The sequence below is a fragment of the Podarcis pityusensis genome, assembly GCF_964106645.2.
Source record: "Podarcis pityusensis genome assembly, chromosome: 12".
In the NCBI taxonomy this organism is placed as follows: Eukaryota; Metazoa; Chordata; class Lepidosauria; order Squamata; family Lacertidae; genus Podarcis; species Podarcis pityusensis.
The window spans coordinates 51178583-51197437 of NC_138037.1; the positions used below are offsets into that span (position 1 = coordinate 51178583).

The 18855-nt window shown below is 43.2% G+C and overlaps 1 protein-coding gene and 1 long non-coding RNA gene across 2 annotated transcripts in view; one reads left to right on the forward strand and one right to left on the reverse strand.

Annotated features, from left to right (window-relative positions):
• Window positions 1-17772, forward strand: part of STAC (SH3 and cysteine rich domain) — an 80147-nt gene extending 62375 nt beyond the window's left edge. Inside the window, exons 6-11 of the mRNA XM_080975952.1 lie at window positions 2988-3069; window positions 5018-5088; window positions 5687-5775; window positions 9557-9608; window positions 11407-11544; window positions 14872-17772. Coding sequence (XP_080832078.1) covers window positions 2988-3069; window positions 5018-5088; window positions 5687-5775; window positions 9557-9608; window positions 11407-11544; window positions 14872-14970 — 531 coding nt within the window. The 3' untranslated portion in view covers window positions 14971-17772. The remainder of the gene's footprint in view (window positions 1-2987; window positions 3070-5017; window positions 5089-5686; window positions 5776-9556; window positions 9609-11406; window positions 11545-14871) is intronic.
• LOC308460086 lies at window positions 7993-16632 on the reverse strand. The gene is made up of 2 exons (XR_013978467.1): window positions 16563-16632; window positions 7993-8201 (listed from the first exon to the last, which is right to left on the reverse strand). It is a non-coding gene; the product is annotated as an uncharacterized lncRNA (long non-coding RNA).
• Window positions 17773-18855: the final 1083 nt, after the last annotated feature.

The following is an 18855-nucleotide window of genomic DNA, read 5'->3' on the forward strand; positions in this document are numbered from 1 at the left end:
TATAGGATCATGATGCTGTACACAGTGCTGGGGTCATGCAAAGCAGATGACTGCTTTAAAAATATTATTTCAGCAAACCTACCTTTGCATGTAATTTTGTTATGTACACTTATTTTTTAATTCTGTTGATTTTATGTCTATTTTAGTAATTTTTATGTGTATACTTATTTTTAGACCTTGCTAATTTTATTGTGTTTTTTTAATAAATATTTGATTGAACATTTTGTTAAATAAATGAAATAAAACTGGCTTGTCTAATAATCACCTGGCAGAGGACTGAGAGGATCTCTCAGTTGTCATCCCACTCTCCTGCCTGTGTTGAACTTCTCTTCTGCTCTTGAATTTTGGTATTATAAAACACGCATAGACGCCCCAGGGCTGGTACAGCATTAGCCCCTGAAAGCCCCTGAGACACCAAACCCCTGAGCCAGCCCTTCCGTGGGTAGCCCACTGCCTCTACCACCAGCGGAGAAGTGGCTCCAGCACTGGCACCTATTTCGGGCCAGATATTGCAGAGCGGACAAGAGCTGACCCCAAATCTGCAAGATCTGACCCAAAATTGGCACCAGTGCTGGAAGCAGAGGCAACGGTGCAGGCGGCACAGGCGGCAGCAGCAGGTAGGGTGGCACCTCATTTCGTCTTAAGCGGCAAAATGGAACCCACCACCCCTCACACACAAACACACTTCTTAGTCTCCAGTGAAAAAAAAGTAGTGTTTGGAGGGGTGGATAGCTGGCCTGCGCATTCTTTAGCATTTCAACATGACAGCAGTGGCAAGGCTGGATTCACCTTCAGACTAAATACGCTCTAGAACAGTGTCTCTGTTAAACTGGAAACCCTAAATCCACTGAAATTGCCTTTGTGTAAAAAAAAAGTAGTGTGTTGTGCTCCATGAACTTGGCTACTTTGAAATTCCCTACAGCTTTCCATAAGATGGGTAGATTTCAAGTATACGCTGTGCAGGGCAAATATTTTTAACTCTATATTCCTAAGAACTAATCCGTTTTTATCTACTTTCACCACAAGCTTTAATACTTCGAAATAGGAGAGATAAGCAAAAGAATAACATGTATACAGCTGTGGAAAACAGACGGGGGATTCCTAACTTTCAAGTTCCTTCAAATGCAAACCAATTGTACACTTAGGTTCATTCTTTGGCACAGCCTCTGCCGGCGTTCACTGCTGTTAAGGCATTGAGAATGAACCTCTCTAGTGACCAGTGAATGTTGAAATAGAGGCCCAAATGGTGTCTCTGGGCAGACTCCATTCTCACCAGCCACCCAGTTTACAGTTCCTCAGGAGTAAGCGTGTGCTTGTGTCTTCCATTGGGAAGAGCTGCTGTTCTGCAGGAATTCCACAGCTGCTAACGTTGCTGCTATTCCACTAAACTCATCTACATGGAGACCTTTGCATATTCCTAGAGAAATGGCCCTATTATAAACCCTCACAACTTATGAATGTTGTGTTTCCCCAAAGCAAATGCTAGCTTTGTTCAAACGTTGTGATCTTTCCTCTTCGTTTCTTTAGCTTGTCCACAGACCAGAATTTCCACAAATGTAATTGTTTCTTGTCAAATCGGTAAAGCTTTCTGTTAAGTAATAAATGATTACTCAAGCATGCAAAACATGAACATATTGCCAGCTTGCCTTGAAATTTTGATCAGATGGGGAGTGGGTGTAAGTACAGAATGCAATACGTCGTGGGATTTACTCCTTGGCAAGGCAGGCTGTCAAGTAGTGGATTACGCATAAGTGTGTAGTACTTAAAACCACAGTCTTATTTGGAAGAAAACACATGAACTTCAGATCACTTGAGCGTGGGATTTCAGGATCCATGAACGTATAGAGCAGGCATGGCCAAACTTGGCCCTCCAGATGTTTTGGGACTACAACTCCCATCATCCCTAGCTAACAGGACCAGTGGTCAGGGATGATGGGAATTGTAGTCCCAAAACATCTGGAGGGCCAAGTTTGGCCATGCCTGGCAGTGATGCAAAATCAAAACAATGTATCATCATTGCAATAAACAGCTCTGGCAACCAATCCATTTCAAATATAGCAATCCAAGCAATTATTTCATTTCAGTAATATTAACAGTGATATCCAACAGCTTCCTAACAGCACTAGCCTTTGGGTCCCTGGGACTGTTCCTAAGACCTGTCAGTTCAATCAGTCACAATGGAGAGGCAGCTTACAAGTAAACAGACATGGGATAGAACTGTTCAACACCTACTGTGTATGCATCTATCAACCTCTACCTCTGTCCAAAAGCCAGTACCCGATAATTTGTCAAGTTCTGATGTGACCACAAAAAAGAACCTAGAATGAGACTGTGCAGGCAAGGGGGTGGAGCTATGCAAATGGAGTGATGTGCAGATGAGCAGGTGGACTTGATTCTCAACAGAAGCAGTCAGTGCAATCTAGACTCCAGAGAACACCCTTTAGATCCCAGAGCATACCCTTTTAGGGAAAGGATAGAAATAAGGCACATGGTTGCAGTAGTGCAAAACCTGTCCGCTTCCCCAGGCACCAGATGGCTATACCAGACACTATACTCTCCAGAGGTCTTGCACAATCTCCCTTCATGTGCACTTCCAGTCATAAATACATTTTGTTGCATGATAATTTATGTTGTGCTCCTTGCTAGTTGTTGCTGAGATGATGGAATTATAATCTACTGCATATGTAAACTCCAAAAACCACATGTCCTTTTCCCTTAACTCCATTTTCCTCTCCTGTGTAAACAAAGAGCCCTGTTTGAATTAGATTCAGCATCTAGGTCTACAACGCATCTCAAATGTCCTGCTATTCTCCCATCAAATATTTGAACTCTGCCTCTCAATAACATTTTGTCATCAGTGTTGACACTTCCTGATTCCTTCCACACCCACCACCAAGCTGTTGCCATGTGCTTCAATCTCTTGCGTGTCTATTTCTCATTTTTGCTCATTTTCCCGCTTTCAAACCCCTTCTCCTCCTTCCTTACAGACATCAGATTTGGCAGAAGTTCCCGAGGAAGGTGATAGTCCTGGAAGCGTATTGGACGTAAACAGGAAACGCAGCAATAGTGGTATGTGGAAAGCTCAGGTGTTCGGTGGCCCCCAAACAATCTTCAAACCAAGGAAAAATAATTATAATCCCCATTAAATGTTTTCAGATCCCTGTTTATCATTCACCTGTTCTACCTTTAAAAGAAACTGTTGCCTGTGGGATCTACCTGACTTGGCCTTGTATGAGTAACTGACTGTGTGTGCCCCACCAAACACCAGGGGGACATTAACCATTCCTTTGAACAACATTGGATTTCTTTACAGTCAGAAGCTCAGCACATAAATTATACACCAGGTACTCCAAAATGTTCCTCTTAGAATATTTACTGAATTGCCCATGCTGTCTGCACAGACCTTTTGTCATGTTCCTGAAGCTCCCATGTCCCCAAGGCTTCTGGCATGCGGGCATATGAAAAGGAATATACTTCAGGGCCAATGTTCTAGTTCAGTGGCTTATTAACCATACTTACTCTGCACTTTCCAGGCGCTTTAAAGCTCTGTGTCAAAGTGCTCTCTCTCTGTGCAGCTTTCCCTGCAAAAACCCGCTCTTTAAAGTTGAATTGGAGCAAACAACAATCTGCGGAAAACCCGAATTGCCGTTCGTTGCACTTCAGCTTTAAAAAGCAGGTCTTTGCAGGGAAACCTCTGGAGAGAGAAAAAAGTGCTCAGACATGGAGCTTGTGGAAAGAGCTGTGGTTTGAAAGCAGGGCAAAAGTGCAGATAAGCCCAGTACAAGGGCATATCCTATGTCATATATCTTAGGTGATCTTGGGATTTGGTTTGCGTCAAGCAGTCACCCCTGCTGTCTGGTGCACCCATCTTCACCCACTGCATTTAATATTTCTATAGACTGCACAGTTTGTGCATGAGTGTAGACACATGTAGACCCCTATGCAAACATGAAATCCAGTCCACAAATGACAAGTAGGGATAGGGACAGAATGGGCATTCCATGGCAGGTCTGTCAGGAAAATTGGTCCATCTAGTTGAGCGTATTCTACACGGATTTTTCTCAACCGTTCCTGGAGACAACAGGAATGGAACTAGGGACCATCAAGGCAGGTGCTCCAACACTTGAGCCACAGTACTTCTCTTGTTTCTTATGTCTAACATTTTTGCAAGACGCATCATGTGGCCCGATGGAGTTCAATATTCAGTGCAGGGGAAGGTAGCCTACAAATGCTGATTTCTGGTCTTTTTGGCTGCGTGAGAAAATAGCCTCTTCTTTAGCTCAAAGCCATACTGTAGTGGATCAGATACTAAAATAAATTTCATTTGTGTAATTTTCAAGATCCTCTGGCACGTGAGCATCATTTCCATTTTGTTTGTTTTTTTAAAATCTCCCAGCAAGAGTTGCTACATGAGCCAGCTCCTGGTGGGTATTCAATAATGAGGCTGGTCAGGCAGGTGTTCATGGCCACAGAAAAGCTGTATTTGCCGCCACATGTGGCAAGAAGTCATCCAGCATTACAAAGAGCTAATGGAAACATTTCACACCAGAGACACAGTATGCAACTGCCTTTGATTATGGAACTGTTCTTTGAGATGACAGGTTGATGCTATTAATAGTGTGGGTGCTATTCATAGACGCTATTAATAGCTGCTGCAGTACTTTGCATATAAAACCCCAAGCAGGGTTTAGCACTACCAAGGATTCACCAGTGGTGGAGATGTAGAGTAGAGAAGGCTAAAGAGCAACGTGATGACAACTGACGATCACATGTGGATGTGGACAATCCCACATACCCATTAAAGGCTTACAGAAATATCAGTAGGAGCACATCAAAGTCAACTGTTTTGCTATTTCATTTGCAGAAGGTGCTGCACATTATGAGCGAAGTTTCAAAATGACAAAATGAAAGCATAAAGATAATAGCATTGGAAATAAAAGAAACACGTGAAACAAATGGCTGGCTTGTTTGGCAGCTAGGATTTTGGTCCTAATTTTTGTTGTCCCCTTAATTACAGTGTTCACATACTCAGTAAATGGTACCGCGGACTTTGGAGATGAACCGAAGAAAATAAACTCCATGCTACAGGTGATTTTTTTTTTAATGTGACAATAAAGCTGCAATTTTGTACCTACTTTCCTGGGAGCAAGCCCCATGGGATTCAATGGGACCTACATTTAAGTAGGCATGTATATAGACTGTGCTGTAACAAAGCCGAAATTAAATTTCACATTCTTATGAAGAAGGTGGTTTTTACATATAGGTCAGTTTGGGATCACATAGTAGCAAAGCAACTCCTATGAGCGTCTATGAATGAGGCCTTATTAATGCCCATGACAAAGTGATTAACAGATTCTAAAGCATGGAGCCCACTGCCAAAATCCAGAAATCCGGCAGCTTGTTAATTCTGTTTCAAAATTAGTCTAGAGACTGCGAAATAATAGATTTTCCCCATTTGGGTTCTGCATCCGGAAGCCAAGTTAAGATAAACACGGCAGTATATTTGGCTCAAACTTGACTATTACTCCCAATTGCTGTATAAACAGAACCACCCTACATCAAATCAGTACCTCATTTTCAGAGTGCATGTTGCTGAATTTGTCTTCAGCTTTGTTCTATACATAACGCTACTGTTAAAGATCAAGTTCCAATATCTCCTCTTCTTTCTTTTTTTTCCATGCCGAAGGGATCTCTCAGTAAAGATGCAGTACAGACAAATGCCTATGTTGCCTTGTACAAATTTGTACCACAAGAGAATGAAGACTTGGAAATGAGGTAGACTTGTGTATTTTATTAATGGGAATTGGGAAGAACGCAGATCTGACCTGCTGTGTAGATGTGTTCATGTAACAGCAGGGCCAAGCCAGCCCAAAGGCCACAATTCCTCGAGGGTAACTTTCCAGGGTACACACATGCCAATAATGAACAGAACGCCAAAGGAAAAAGTAGGTAGGGACAGAAGCCAAAGTGGACAGAGCAAGAGTAAATTCGTGCAGTAGGCTGTATTCCAGCCACGCTTTCTACAGACACGTCTCTCTCCATCTTCCAGACAAGGAAAGCAAGAGATATTATCAATGTTCAAGGACCCATTCCTGCCAGGAAAAACACTTAAGGAGCGCTGGTGTGAGTTGTGGTCTTCAAGGAGGTTAGTGAAGGCTGAATTGAGAGGCTAGATAGCATCCCTCTCTACCTCTGCAGCTATTCAGGCTCCATCCACCACAACATCCCGGACAATTTATTCACAGCATGTAAAAACAGAACCTGCAGGACAATACATGACTGTGTGGCAAAAATGAATTGGTTAGATAAAAATAAAAGTTTATTTAAAAAAGAAGTATATTTTGTAAAGTGACAGGCTGTCACTCAGGGCATCATAATAATAATAATAATAATAATAATAATAATAATAATAAGATCTTTATTGTCATTGCCCCCTTCGGGGACAATGAAATTACTTGACTGCTCCATAAAAACACTAATTAATCAATACAGTATAATACAGCAAGGGAGATTAGATGACTTTCAAAGTCCGGGCTTCCCATTCAGGGCCGAGATCGCTCTGGAGAAGAAGCTGTTCTTAAGACGGCTCGTTCTTGTCTTCATCGTCCTGTATCTCCGTCCCGACGGCAAGAGCTCGAAGAGACAGTGACCAGGATGCGATGAATCTTTTACTATGTCCAGTGCTTTCCTATGGCACCTTGTGGCATAAATCTGCTCTAAGGTAGAGAGTGGGCAGCCAACAATGCTCTCTGCTGCCTTAACAACCCTGCACAACCCCATCCTGTCCTGGGTAGTACAGCTTCCGTACCACACACATAAGCCATAAGTAAGCACGTTCTCAATGGCACAGTGATAGAAGGCAAGCAGCAGTTTCTGCGAAAGATGGTTTTTCCTTAGTATTCTCAAAAAGTACAGTCTCTGCTGCGCCTTCTTCACAAGCCCCCTTGTGTTGACACTCCAGGACAGATCCTCTTGTAATTCAATGCCCAAATTCTTGCTCCTTCTTCACCTAAAATGACAAGACAAATGAATCCAAGAGAGCCATATTTTGTGACAATGGTTTCATATACAAATGACCTAACGAAATGCAAAAGTAGATAAACAGCCCCCTTTAAATTTGCAGAAGACTTTCAGGAGGAGACACTTAGGGACAGAGAAGCGGATTGCTTCCCTCTTTCTCTAGCTTCTCCCAACAGCTTTTCATTTTGGGGTTTTGTATTTGGCCGCTGGCTCACGCATCTTGCCACTCTCACAATCCCCATTTCCTGTGCCCAAAGAGCCATTTATCTGCCATCGCAGATGCTTGGATGTAATGTAAATCCCAGCCCCAAGTTAGATAAAATCTTTGTCTTCAGAGCTAGAGTCATCAGGTGAATCACTCTGGCAACTACTCGGCATTAGACTCCAGTCACAATTGCCACCACCCACCTTGTCCTGCCGCTTCATCACCCCAACCATGGCAGCTGCCACCTCCTGACCAGCTGGAGAAGGAAAATTGGGGCTGAGGAACAAGTCTTGTGGTTGCCTAGTCACCCCCTACATGCTTCCACCTCCCTTCTTAAATGCTCTCCCATCAAACAGGCCCCAACTCAGACCTCAGACTCTTAGCTAGATATGAGTGGCAGTAGCAGGAAATATGCCAGAGTGTTTTCCTGAATCAAGAAGGTGGAGCAGATGATGTTCAGCATTTCAAAAATCTTGATATTGAGGCAGTTCCCCTTGATGAAGGATTCTCCCCTCCCACCCACCCAGCAACCAGTAGTATCCATTTTGGCAACCATTTAGGAGAAGGAACTCACCTTTCTTTCCAGTGAGGAGCACTGGCCCAGATAGTTGTTGTTGTTGTGATCCTAGCATGAACAGTCCCCACCATGACATTTCAACATGTATATTTTTTAATTTCCAAGTGCCCAGCTGTGCTCCTCCCTGACTATAAACAGATTACATGGGGCATACGTGATAAGAGTTTTCCAAACATTTCTTTAGCTGACATTTGATGGCAATGACTTTATTGCAAGAACAAGGCGCTAACCCAAAAACTAGACATGGATGAAGAACGGCGTTTTGGAATTGACACAGGATCATCTTTTCTTTGTCACTGCTGCTCTAAGTTTGGCTAAACCAACAGGCATATTGGAGCGACTTGGATTTTACTACAGCTTCCTCACGAGGTGCTTAGGAACCTTGCAATAGGGATGCACCTAGATGTGGAAACGACAGAGAAAATGGAGATAATTGTTCACTGGATCTAGAGAGGGCATCAAAGGACAAAGGATGATTTCCATCCTGCTAGAGTTAGCTTCTTAACTAAGTCCCATCAAAAGCTGTAGGCAAGAGCTGGAGGACCTTTCTCAGCCTGAGGGGTTCTGGGTAACCTCCCACAGGCCAGTGGTGGGCAGGACCAAAAGTAGGAAGAGAAGATGTGGTCTGGGGAGAGTTCTGAGCCCCAGGCAGAGAGACCTGGAGGGCCACATTTAGTCCCAGGCCTGAGGTTCCCCATCCCTGCTATAGGGCCTAAGTTAATCATGACCAGCTTATTCCATTGGCTTCACAGTGGGAACTTCAGCTGGTTCATTTAGACCAATAGGTTTGAATCCCAGAATGTGGATAAAACGGACAAATCATCATTAAAGTCAGTTTGGGGGACTGAAAAAATTGTGGAATTCATGGGTGACATTATACATGAACAAGCATAACTTTCTGTTTTTATTCAAATTATCCTTGGGCTGCTTGCATAAGCTTTACAAAGCAGCTGACAATTTATCGCCATTTAAAACTCAATAAAGCCAGCTAATAGTAATGTAAATTAACACAGAAAATATTGACATACTGTGCCTTTTAAAATGAAAGGAAAGCTTTTAATGTTTGATGCAGGATTTCTCCCCCTTTGTATTTTCTTGGAAGCTGCCCAGAGTGGCTGGAGTAACCCAGTCAGAAGGGCGGGGTTTAAGAAATTTATTTAGTTGTTGTTGTCGTTTGGGTTATTGGTCTGTTTTTGTTTTACAGTGGTGCCTCGCAAGACGAAATTAATCCGTTCCGCGAGTGTCTTCGTCTAGCAGTTTTTTCGTCTTGCGAAGCAACCCTATTAGCGGCTTAGCAGATTAGCGCTATTAGCGGTTTAGCGGCTATTAAAGGCTTAGCGGCTTAGTGGCTTAGCTGCTAAAAGGCTATTAAAGGCTTAGCGGCTTAGAAAAAGGGGGGGGAAGCGAAAAAAAATCTCAAGACTCGCAAGACATTTTCGTCTTGCGAAGCAAGCCCATAGGGAAATTCGTCCTGCAAAGCACATTGAAAAACGGAAAACCCTTTCGTCTAGCGGGTTTTCCATCTTGCGAGGCATTCGTCTTGCGGGGCACCACTGTATTATGTATTTTATGTTCTTATTTTGTATTTTTCCTGTTGTGAAGCACCCTGGGATGTTTGGATGAAAAGCAATATACAAATTAAATGAATGAATAAATAAAATTTTGCTGACCTGAACTCAAACAAAATGCCCAATGTAATACATATTCATTTATCTAAACAACGTGTTCCCAATGCTTCTGTCTTCTGACTGTAGGCCAGGAGATAGGATCACACTTCTGGAGGACTCAAATGAGGACTGGTGGAAGGTACGATCGCAATTACCCAAGTAATATGGAAAGAAAGAAAATGAACATTGCATGTGTGTATTGGTCATTAGTGCTGATGCACCAACAGCACGTTCCTTTGCTTCAGTGCGTTGGAGCAACATTTTGTGTGCTTAACTCTGGTCTAAGGGAACACTTTTGTTCCTTGGTAGCCGCTCAGTAGTTGATGTAAAGTAGTACTTTACTGGCAGTGTGGACGGTTCCCCCACACAGAGCACTGAGTCGAGAGGGGGACATAATAAATAAATAAATAAATAATAATGCCTATATTTATATGGGTATCTACTGAGAATATTGACAAAAAGCAACTGTACCCAAAGGAATTATTGTGAAAATTAGAAATATTGGGGGGGGGGGGATTTTGTTCTTGCTCAGGGCGTCATATTACCAAAATCTGGCCCTGTTATTGGCATTCTAAGGAAGCCTTTGCAAGGCACAGCAGCAGCAAGGAAGGGACATTGGTTGATGGGAGGGTGAAAGGAAAGTAGGCTTGCCCAGCAGTAACCCCAGAGGCACCTTCAACTGCAACCTCACGCCCCCACCTCCCAAACATCAGCACTGCCTTCTTGGCAAATTACTGCAACAATTTAAGGGCTCTTCCCTTCTTTCTCAATCTGGGGTGCTGATTCAGAGCAGTAGCTGGAACAGAAGGATGCAATCAACCCATCCACCTATTTGGTGGGAGCATTATCATAACGTGAGAGACAGTGTGGTGCACCAGTTAGAGTCTCTGAAGAAATTCAGGTTCAACTCCCCACTAAGCCACATAGCTGACTGGGCGGCCTTGGACTGGTCACTGTCTCTCAGCTGTAGCTGCCTCACAGGGTAGTTTTGAGGATAAAATGGGAGGAAGGAGAACTACGTACACCACTTTGAATGCCTGTAAAGGTAAAGGACCCCTGACAGTTAAGTCCAGTAGCAGATGACTCTGGGGTTGCATTGCTCATCTCGCTTTACTGGCCGAGGGAGCCGGCGTTTGTCCACAGACAGTTTTTTCCAGTCATGTGGCCAGCATGACTAAGCTGCTTCTGGCGCAACAGAGCACGGAAACCATAGCAGTACATGGAAATGCCGTTTACCTTCCCGCCAGAGCAGTACCTATTTATCTACTTGCACTTTTTGGCGTGCTTTCGAACTGCTAGGTTGGCAGGAGCTGGGACTGAGCAACAGGAGCTCACCCCGTCATGGGGATTCGAACCACCAACCTTTAGATCGGCAAGCCCAAGAGGCTCAATGGTTTAGATCTTGAAGGCTAAAAATGTAATATATACAAAACAAAATGCAATGCTGCAGCCATGCAGTCCCAGGGCAGTTATGTACCACTCAGTACAATGTACTTTGTAAATATTAAATGGAAGGGACATTCTGAGCTCATCCTTCACCCCCAAAGGCCCATGCAAAATGGACCAGATGTCGTAAGGTATACAGTGTGGCCAGACCTCAGAACAGAGGTCATTTCATAGTCTGGGGGCCACCACAGAAAGACCCTCTCATACCCTATCACCCCATGAACTTCATAGGATGGCAGAACTGCCAACAAGGCTCTCTCCATATCTATATAGGAGTAGTAACTCCTTCAGATATCTGGGCTGCATGTCATTTAGTGCTTTCTGCAACAGCATAAATAAACTGAATTTAGCTTAGAAGCACACCAGCAACCGGTGTAAGTCTTTAAGATCAGGCCACTGCCTTCTGTACCAGTAGCAGCAGCTTCCAAACCATCTTCAAGAGCATTACAGCGGCCCATAACTCTTCTTCTGTCATTTCACCTTCTTCACAGGGGAAAATAGAAGACCGAGTTGGCTTTTTCCCAGCAAATTTCGTTCAAAGAGTACAACAAGATGAACATGTCTTCAGGTGTATCAGAACGTTTATTGGATGCAAGGAGCAGGGGCAGATAACCCTGAAAGAGAACCAAGTGAGTAAACGTGGAATTCCTTCCTGTGCATTAAAACATTGCGATCACATCTCTACTTTTCTCATGCTCCATCAAATCCCATGGTACGTACTTCCAAGAGAATGTATTATGTTTGGAGATTTGAGATCATGATGCCTAGCATACATACCTTCAAGTATATATGAAATATATGAAAGTATATATGAAAGTTCACACAGTCATGTTCCCCCCTTGATGTTTACAGCACCCATGATAAATTGCAAAATGGATGTCCCCGATTAAGCACCACAAGGGGAGCACTGTTACTGGACACAATACTTTCCACTAGAGACAGTTGTGTGATCTGTGATAGTCAATTATTTACTTGCATGTGCAAATCAGCTGTTCGTTCCAAGGAAGTGGGCTTACATTGAGTCGTAATTGAACTGAAAGATACTACCATGGCAAATTATATGGACCTGGGGTTTTTTTATTACTGTTGCTTCCTACTAGCCCATGGCAGTCCAGCTTATGCCAGGCAGTTAAGCAGATTAATAGAAAACTAGTCCATAATAGGACAAGAGTCGTTCACAGTCTCCATTAATTAAAAGCAATGATTAAAAAGCCAGTCCATCTTGCTAGCACCTCCACTGCCTCTCAGTCACAGCAAGTGAAAGTAATTTTCCTTCCTTTTTTTAATATTCATACAAAAAAAGCCAGTTAAGTCAAAATAATGCTATTGGTTGATGCTAGTAATGGATTTTGGGGAGGCACTGAGTGAAATGACAAGTACTCTGCCACTACCGTGGGAAGAAGGAGCACACAGGACATCAGGTCAGACCACTGGTCAATCTTCTAGCCCTTTTGCGCAATCAGTTTTGGGATACCAAAGTTCAGGGATGGCCGATGAACAAAAACAATGCAGAATACTGCTGTGCACCAAATCAGGCCTTTGGTCCATTTAGCTCAGCATCTGCACTGACTGGTCGTAACCCTCCAGGCTTTCAGACAGAAGACTTTTCCAGCCACACTGGACACTGGACCTGGGATGTTCTGTGTACAAAGCAGGCACTCTGCCCCTGAAGATGAACTTGTGTGATGTGCTCAGAATTTAGGGTTGCCATGTTTCAAAAAGTGAAAATCCGGACACAAAAATTGTTGAGCTTCTTCTGACAAAGTTGTTGTTTTTCTCTCTTTTTTTGGCCAATTTTTTTTTTTTTTGAAGTTTTTGAGCTGTTTTAAAGGAAATTCACCAAAATCTACACCTCCAGCATGGGTTGCCATACGTCTGGATTATCCTAGACATTTTGGCAATTTCCTCCCAGGAACTGTTTCCAACTGCCAAATCCCAGCTATGCCTGGGAGATTCTGGACGTATGGCAACATAGCTGTCAACCGTCCCTTATCGCGCCGTGTCCCTTATTGATGATGTCCCTTCAATTTCCCGGGTTTCAAAGGAAGCAGCTCCTCTCCCTCCCTGCCTGCCGGCTAGGGAGGAGGGAGGCTCCAACTGTGTTTCTTGGCTGCGTTGCTCACCCAGTAAGGAGTCTAAGAACGACTGGGGGGGTGGAGCTTGCATGCCTTATGCCAATCAAATCAGCTGTGTTGCCTGGGGACTCGCCTTTGCTCAGCGCTTCCCAGCGGAGAGGTGACAGTGGTTTTCCTTGAGGCTTCGTTTGGCTGCTGGCTGGGCTTTCTGCCTTTGGCTCGGAGGGGCTCAGAAGTTGAACATACCTGTGCTTGGAAAATCCCTTATTTTGGCTGCTGATCCCTTATTTTCGAGGCTGCTGGTCCCTTATTTTCAAATCTGTAAGTTGACAGCTATGATGGCAACCCTATCAGAATTTGGCGCATTCATTTCATGCGCCAAACGTACTCCATAGTGCTGACCAGCTTGCACGGTAAGACCCTGTGCACGGGCGGATCACTGCCTGTGCCAGCTGCAGTTTCCAGGAGCCTCCACGTGGTGGATCTCAGCCGGCTCACATATTTATGTGACAAACCCATCTGACCACGTTGCGCACATATGAATTTACAGTATAGAGCTGCTTTCTCTTTCTTTGATACAGACATTAGACAACGAAACCACTGAACCAAACTGACTGCTAGGAACACTCATTTGCTAAGCCTGAGGTGGAGTTCCTTGATGTTTTAAAATGGTCCTGAACGTCACAAACAGGAATGTATCCTTGCTCCTTCTTACACAAACTCGCCAGCACATTAATGAGGGTTATATATGTATGGCAAGACGTGCACATACAAACCATAAAATGCCCATTGCAGGAAATGAGGAAGTTTTTATGCACAATGTTATATCAACAGCAGCAATACAAAACATCATTCAGACAGGCAGAGATATTTTTAGTGCCCTCCTAATGCATGCTGGGTCGCTTTGCCCAGACAGCAAAGCACTTTGTGTTTATATAGCTTTGTACCCTTCTGCTTTCAAGTAGATAATATAAACCCTTGTAACAAAGCTGGAGCCTGAGGGGGGTGGGAAAGAGCATGACTTGCCCGCCGACTTTAGGAGGGTCTTGGGGAGAAATGGCACAAAGAACTCCTTCAAAACAAGTGAGCGATGTTCTGAGCTGCCCGAACACTGCAGCCACAGATAGGGACCAGTTCTGCACTAGATCTCCCTGATGTTGTGCTGGGAGTTAAATGCATGACAGATGTGGGAAGAAAGGAACCGCTGAGCCCAAGGCATGGGAAGATCTAGGGAGGTGGTGCAGAGAAGACTTGATTGGCTAGGAAAGATGGGGGGTCTCTTTTAGACTGAGGCCCACATTTCCAAGGGCCACAGGCCAGTGGTAGATGAGGCCAAAGACAAAACTGAGCAGAGCAACTGGTGTGGCTTACCACTGCACAGCAGGCAACATTCCAGTCAAGCAAAAGCCAGAGGTTTCAACATACCCAGGAAATCAGACAAGGAGGCCTTTGAAGACTGCAAGAGATTTCAGGCCATCTCATTAGGCCTGTTTTGGATTCAGGTGTCCACACACCCACACCCACACACACATACCGCAAGGAGCCTCGTGAAACTTGCTTTTGTCTAATCTCTACTTAAGGCACACACCAGTGTTAGAATGGGTGGGAGGAAGGAGAAAATATTGCATTATGTTCATGAGGCTGAATTGGAAAGCACACATTACAAATTTTGCCTGATGGTCAGCTGATAACTAAAGTGGTATTATGCAGGCCCCATTGTTTCTTGTGTGGTTGCCATCCCATTGTCATGGGCTTTGAAATTTGGTGGTCTGTCTCAGCTCAGACCTTACAAAGCATCACCTATACCTATTTAGGTTCCTGAATAGAAGTGGTTATTGAGTGTGGGGTGTTTAAACGTTTCTCTCCATTCTTTGTCTACAGATCTGTATTACTTCAGAAAAGGAACACGACGGCTTTATCAAAGTATGCAGTGGAAAGAAAAAGGGCTTTGTCCCTGTAGATGCCCTAGAAAACATCTGAGTTTTCCCTGTTCAACCACTTCAGTTATGATGCTTTGCTGGCAAGACCTGCCTGCCTCATCTTGCACTGTGTAACCCCCAATGAAGCTGTCTTGCAGATGACCAAGGAAATCATATGACAACCACAATGATCAGTTGATATCAGACATTTAAGCAACAAGAGATGGTTGGTCAACAACAATCAGGAATGGAGCCAGACAAGAGTGGTACGAGGCTTAGGAAAGGAATAGCTTGTTTACTTTTTAAAATAAGTGAAAAGTTAAACTGGATAATTTTTTTGAGCAAGGCTGCTAACTATTACACTGATGGGAACAGAGAACTAAACTTAGATTTGCACCCTGTTCACGTGTCTTAAGAAAACTGGGACTTCTTTCTCATTTGAAGTGTGATTGAATGAGTAAGGGTTCAGACCTTTTCCTTGTATTACTACAGCTTGAAGTATATAGTGTGAGTCTGGTCCTAAAATGTTGTCCATGGTTTTAGCGAATCGGCATAATGTTTGGTTCTGACTTTTTTCCGTTTCAGTAACAAGGCAGTTTGGATGAATTGTGGAGCTGTTGGTTTAGGAAACAGTTTGTGGTCTGGACTTCTCTGTGATTTTTGATATATGTTGCTGTGGCGATCTTGTACGTCCTTTGGGTTTCTTGTATACAAGCAAAGATTTTAGCACATGTTGGATGTAAATGTTTAAACATCTGATGAACAAGCACTGTTTCCCCAAAGCAGGCCTACTCCAAAATAGTCTTTCCTTTTCCTTCTATAGGAAGGAAGCAGGTCTCAGAAACAAGAAACTGGGTTGCAGAATTTTTCTATTTTTCTGATATTGTTTGAGCATATTTTTAAATATATATGTGTATATAGCATGTTCCTGTTTATATGGTTAACCAATTTCATTTCACAACAGGGGGAAACAGATTCTAGCTGACAAAAAACAATGAGTGGAATAAAAACATACTGAGCTAACACATTTGTGAACAAAAGCAACCAAATTCAAAAGACCAAAGGTGTTAGCAATTCACCTTGAAGCACATGCCAGAAACAAGTTAGGCATATTTCAGCTTATTGACTTACAAGACTTAAGCACGCCTAGTTTTGGAATCTGGCCACAAATGGAAACTGCAGCTATAAAACCAGAATTTCACCCACGGTTTCAAATTGTGGTTCAACGAGCAATCTAGTCAGACGTTCTGTCTGCATCAAGGAATCATCCTTGAGGCTGTGCAGAAATTACAAGGTACACAAGAATTCAGAGACTTAAGTAACAAGGAATCTATTGTTGCCCAACATTTACTGTTTTAAGAGTTCCAAGCCCCTCTCGTTCTTCTTTTTATAAATCAACTATCTAGAAATTCCCCTTTGAACAAGTTTTACCAGTATGTTTAAAACGTGCACACAATCTCAAAGGCAATATAAACATAAGGGAAGGAAAAGAAGGTGGTGAGAGTTACACTTGTAAAGGATGAAAGGGTTGCAGACAATGGCGATTTCCCCTTAGCCAATTGACCATGGTATCGTGTGTGACAGCTCCACAGAAATTCATGTGCCACCCTTAAAACACTTCAGCTCTTTGGCTGAAGAACAGGGTTGGCTAACCTGAGGCCCAGGAGATACTGCTGGACTGCAACTCCCATGATCTCTGACCACCAACTCTGCTGGCTGGGGCTGATGGGAGTTGGAATCCAAGAACTTCTGGCAGTTAGCCACAGGTTAACCACCCCTGCTGAAGAAAAACAACAACTCCACAGTTGTACACTTTTGAAAACTGCTTAGCTGGCAGCTCTTAAGAAGCACGTAGCTGTATTCCAGTACCTCTAAGTACATCTGTTCAACCTTCACCTCTTGCCTTGCACTCCAATCTGTGGCTGAAACCCAGTGCGTATTTGCTACCAGAGATGGTGCAGCTGGGACGTTCATGGCCACTTTTTTGTACTTAGCAAAGGGCTCCTGTGTCTAGCATATACTCAACTCTGCATCCCGATTCTGCAGTTACATTTGCCGACATGGAAATGCTGAATGTGTGCATGGCTCATCCATACAACAGGAGCCATATGTGGGCTTATAGGTCCATGTATATATTTGAGTAGCTTGAAGAAGTTTGCCTGTTACTGTATGGAGTAGAATTGGACACTGATGACAACCATTCCATCCATTTTCTAGCTCTTGAACATGTAAATAGTAAAGCCCTCCCCCAAAAGAGAAGGGGGATTCAGCTTCATATCTTTTAATATATATACTATATATATATATATATATTTGCGATTCCTTTTTTTTTTTTTTTTTTGCATAGGAAAACCAGGCAACTTAAAATGTAATCCTATGCATGTCTGCTCAGAAGTTAAGTCTCACTGAGTTCAATGAGGTTTATTCCCAGGTAAGTGGCTATGGGATTGCAGCCTTAGTGTTAGGAAACAAAAGTCCCTTATAACAAAGGGGAAGAACAGCAGACGCATTATCGACACAGCCTCTTTTATGTCATGGCTTTATTTGACATTTACTGATCTGAGCAAAGTGGGGTCCTGCAATGCCTGCCGAAAAATCAAACTCAGTGCTATAGTTAGTGTCTTCTGATCCGCAAAGACTAGGTCAAATTATACATCCATCCATACATGCTACTGTTTACTTGAATGCAACATACTGTGATTCTGTCCTGTTTCAGTGGCTTCTGTTAATTTCAAGTTCCTCCTTCAATCCTGCTTCATAGGATAAAGATGAATATTACTTTCAGTTCACAATGGCCTTTAATCAACGTCTCATTTCTTTTGATACTAAGCAATAAAATAAAGATTTTTTTGTAAGAAAAAAATTCCTGAATTAACCATACTGTTATAAACTGATGCATATCACTGTTCTCGTGTTCCTTTGGTTCATCAAAGAGGCTTGTGTTAGTGCTCAGCTATTTAATGTTAAGCAGGTGCCTGAGGCAGCCACCTCGCCTTGCCTCATGGGTGGGCTGGGCCTACAACTGCAGATAACGCAGTAAGGAGAGAAAAAATCCAACATGCATGTTACGTGCTAATACATCCCCGCCAAGCACCACCCACTGATGTGAAAGAGAAAAACAGAGTTCACCTGAATGCTCGTGTGTGGATGAAGGTGCACATCAACGTACACAGGAAAAATGGATCTGTGTGACACACATGCACATTAACACACTGGTGTGTCCCCAGCCCTCGTGTGTCCCCAAGGCAAATGCATATAGAGCACCAGGATGCACACAGTGGACCTTGGTAACATTGCAAATTTGTGCCTCACAGAGGGTTTTATTCTCTTCCCTTTGCCCTGCATGTGTGCAGTTACAACAGATATAGCACTAACAAACTGATTAGTTTTGGATAGACGAGCTTTCGTGTGACACTGGATCACAGGAAAAATTAATTTCAGAGGCTAGATGTTTGCATCTAATTTAATATGCTGTTTAATAAAGAACCCACAGTCACTGGAAAGAGAACATGCACTTTGTCCTCTTCATTAGATAGGAGAGTTCTCTTAGAGTGCACACTGCCGCCTCCTTCCCAGAAGAACACAGAATACATCTTCCAGCTCTAAATGCTGCTGAACCTGTTTTTCCTCTCACTGGGTTTTGTCATAGTGTGGGCCTTTGGTACATGCAACCGAACATGTTTCGACTGAGCTGCTCATTTTGCTTAAGCAGCCACAAAGGACCTCCTTTTACAATGAACTTTGCAACACACCATTAAGATGGGGACATGTTTTGCTGCTGTCACTATGTCACCCCAATAGGCTGCTCCTCTGCCAAAATACTTTGTCCTTATCTAGTGACATCAGCTAATGTCCACTTTGTAACATACTGTCTACATCATCAATTAGCATAGCAATGATAATGGATTCTCATGTGATCAAACATGTATACATCTCTCTTTTAGGT